At 38.1% G+C, this 3,416-nt stretch overlaps 1 protein-coding gene across 1 annotated transcript; it reads left to right on the plus strand.

The window, feature by feature from the left end:
* Window positions 1-45: 45 nt before the first annotated feature.
* LOC119644181 (condensin complex subunit 3-like) lies at window positions 46-3,345 on the plus strand (the record flags this gene model as incomplete). Its single annotated transcript, XM_038043705.1, has 7 exons — window positions 46-222; window positions 282-898; window positions 967-1,405; window positions 1,471-1,896; window positions 1,968-2,460; window positions 2,529-2,908; window positions 3,040-3,345. Coding segments are annotated over 7 exons (2,838 nt in total), but the record flags the coding sequence as incomplete, so codon positions are not given.
* Between the last annotated feature and the right edge of the window lie 71 nt (window positions 3,346-3,416).

The following is a 3,416-nucleotide window of genomic DNA, read 5'->3' on the forward strand; positions in this document are numbered from 1 at the left end:
ATTAGTTTTTTATTATGATAATGAGTTTACATAAAAAAATTGCAGATGGATCATGACGGTTTTATTTACACATTTGTTAAAATGATTAAAACGGCTATGGGTGCAGATGAGACGAATGAATACGCGAACATGACTCTGATGTTCTGCGCCAAGTTTATTACGTCCTTCGAAGGCGAGGAAACTCATCCTGTAATGGTGGACGTCTTCCGATGGCTTCTGACGGTGAATTATTGCAGTAAAATTGCTAGCCCACATAAAATTTGAAACGTTTTACATTTCAGACAATTTCCTATAATCCGAATATTCGGTTTCGTTTATGTCAATTTGTTAATTTGATCTTGAATGCTTTGGGTCAAGAAGCTACACTAGATGATCCAATTTGCGACAGCATTATGGAATATATGGTAGGTCGTTGCGTTGATGTGTCGCCCAATGTCCGCGTCCAAGCTATCTTGGCAATGCAACGTTTGCAAGTACCCGATAATCCGGACGATGCCGTGTTACGCATTTATCAATACCACCTATGCTCCGATCCTTCGCCCAGAGTACGTCAAACCGTTATTACGTGTATGGGTCGCAATTATCACACGATTCCGTACATTTTGGATCGTCTTTCGGATATTGATGAAAAGGTACGACGCCATACTTATCTCCACATGAGCAGTTATCCTGTTCGCTCTTACAAGGTATCGCAGCGGCTGACGCTACTAGAGCAAGGCTTAAATGATCGTTCGGATTGTGTTCGCAAAGTGGTCACGAATATAATGCTACAACAATGGATCGAGTCGTATCAAAAAAATTTGGTTGCTCTAATTGAAGCTCTCAAATTGGATTCAACTCCTGCCGAGATTGACCGTTTTCGTAAAATTTCAAGACAAGCTCTTAAGGATATATTCAAGTTAGTCGATTTGAGATATAAAAATGTATGCTTTTTGTCTAATTTATGGAATGCTCCCTTTATTTCAGACGACAGGAAAATGCTGATCTGGTATCATACTTAGTCCTTGAAACAGAAGGTAACTTTTATAGGTGTGTACCTCACGAAAAACTCACAATGGAAATGGCTCTTTACTGGCAATGTTTGGTGGAATATTTTCAAGCTGATATGGTCGAGGAACTTGACCTTATTTTACCCGAATTAAGTATATTCTGTGCCTATGTTGAAACTTATTGTCAGATGCAAAAGGATCAAATGGATAAATTCGAGCTTATGGAATTCCAATATAAGCTGTTATCGCTTGTAGAAATTTTATACTCCTTCGATTTGGGAGATGAAATAGGCCGAGGGAACCTACAGAAACTTTTAGCAAAACTTGTGACGAATTTTAATTTGAACGAAAAAGTTATTGAAGTAATGATTAGATGCTCTGAAAATTTGTTAACAGATCAAAATGCGAGACATCAGGTACACATTATAAATTGCTTTCGTTTCATTCATTGAACTTACTTATGCATTAATTTCAATTGCAGTTTTTCTTGGATATAATACACGATATATGTGGATTGAATGGCAAACAGCGAGATTTGGTACATGATCGACATCTCATCAGTGAATTGCTCGCCAATTCAACCGATGCCCAGTTAAATCTAAAACTCTCTTCTCTAAAAGTGAAGATCCTCGATTTGGAAGAACAGGAAATGAATTTTGCGCAACAGAAAGACTCTGTGCGAGTTCAACAAATTGTTGAAGAAAAAAATATGGCAACTGAAGAGTTCACTATCTTACTTCAACCCCTATTAGAAAGATACAATGGTGCATTAAGTGCTTCCGCTCAACCTCAATTTTCTAAGGTCGTCAAGAGCGAGTGCATACTGCGTAGTTTACAGATTGCGTTTCACATGGTTGTTTCCAAACGTGTAACGTCATTAGGCCACGCTACATGCCGTCTTTATCATGTAAGTAATCTGATTTATCTCTTTGTTCCTAAGCAGACATATCTAAAAAAGTGGTTTTTCATTATATGTAGGATTTCATTTTTCGTCATATTGCTTCTAACCAAATTAGCATACGCGACTGGGCTTTGAAATGTGCTGCAGCCTTTAGTATGCACTATGAACCGTTGGCTAAAGATGTATTTAGTGAATTGTATTCGCAATTTTTTAGAAATCATAATATACGTATATGGGAGACGGCTATTACTTGCATATTCGAATTACTTGATATTTATGGGGTTGAAAATTTTGTGGTACAGGACGAACAAAGCAAGTCTAAAAAGGCTGGCCGCCAGCTTTATACAACTTTGGAGTTTGTAGACGGCAGTGAGGATGAGCAACTATCCACGGGTCTCGGCCAAGGTGTAGGAGTTATCTATATGATGTCACATTTTCTGGATACATGCGAGGACGCTTGTATAGTCAGCGCAATCGTTAATGGATTCTGCCGTCTCATCTTGCATGGCCAAATCGACAATCGGGATATAATGGAAAAGTTATTATCGCGTTACTTTAACCCTAGTACTGGTAATGAAGATACATCGATTTCGTATTAAGACTTCTTCTCAAATTTCTTTCTCGTTCCTTTTTCGCAGAACCTGAAATAAACCAAATTTTGGGTATTTTTCTTGAAAATCTTATACAGAGTAGAAAACAAGCCATGCTCCAGGTTTGCATAATGGCAACGATTAACTCGATCCTGTCAGCTCCCTATGATAGTCCCTTGCACGATATCAGACCTGACACAATAACACGATTTATAATCGATGCTACTCGGCCAGACTCTGGCGCTAATAAAAACGAAGAAAATATCCATAATCAATTGGCATTAACCTTTCTAAATGAAATGGTTTCCAATGCTAACAACAAAGAACTTTGCAAGCTTTTGGCCAAAGAGTTACTGACATTGGAAGTGAACGTGCAAAAAGAACAACTTAAAAATGAAATGAAGGAATTGGCCGATAAATTGATTCAGGTCTGCAATCAAAAATTTATTAAGGATTCACAACAACCATTTGTGACAACAATACAAAATCAGACAATGATTTTGAATAAACATTTAAATTTTTAAAAATTATTTGATCTTTAATTTTTTTGTCATTGCAGAGCAAGCTCGACCCGCACACTACGAAAAAAATCATCGACTTCAAGGATATGCTAGATGGTGTTTTTAATCCCACATCAAAGAGGCCTACTGGCTGCTTAGACTCTGATTATGATGAAGAGGAGGAAGCTGAAGCTGGTACTTTTGGGACAGAGCATTCTAGAGACCAAGAACAGGGTATACAACCCAGTTCTACGGACAATGTGACTACTAATAAGCCTACTGGGATTCAAGAAAAGGCGGAGTGTATTGGAGCAAATAAACCTAATGACGAAGATAGTATACTGATAGCCGACGGTGACCCATCCGTATGTACAGACACACCGACGACATTCGGAAGCGACAACAATACTAGCCACCGGTTCTTGCGTAAATCATT

The sequence above is a fragment of the Glossina fuscipes genome, unplaced genomic scaffold (assembly GCF_014805625.2).
Source record: "Glossina fuscipes isolate IAEA_lab_2018 unplaced genomic scaffold, Yale_Gfus_2 95804, whole genome shotgun sequence".
NCBI lineage: Eukaryota > Metazoa > Arthropoda > Insecta > Diptera > Glossinidae > Glossina > Glossina fuscipes.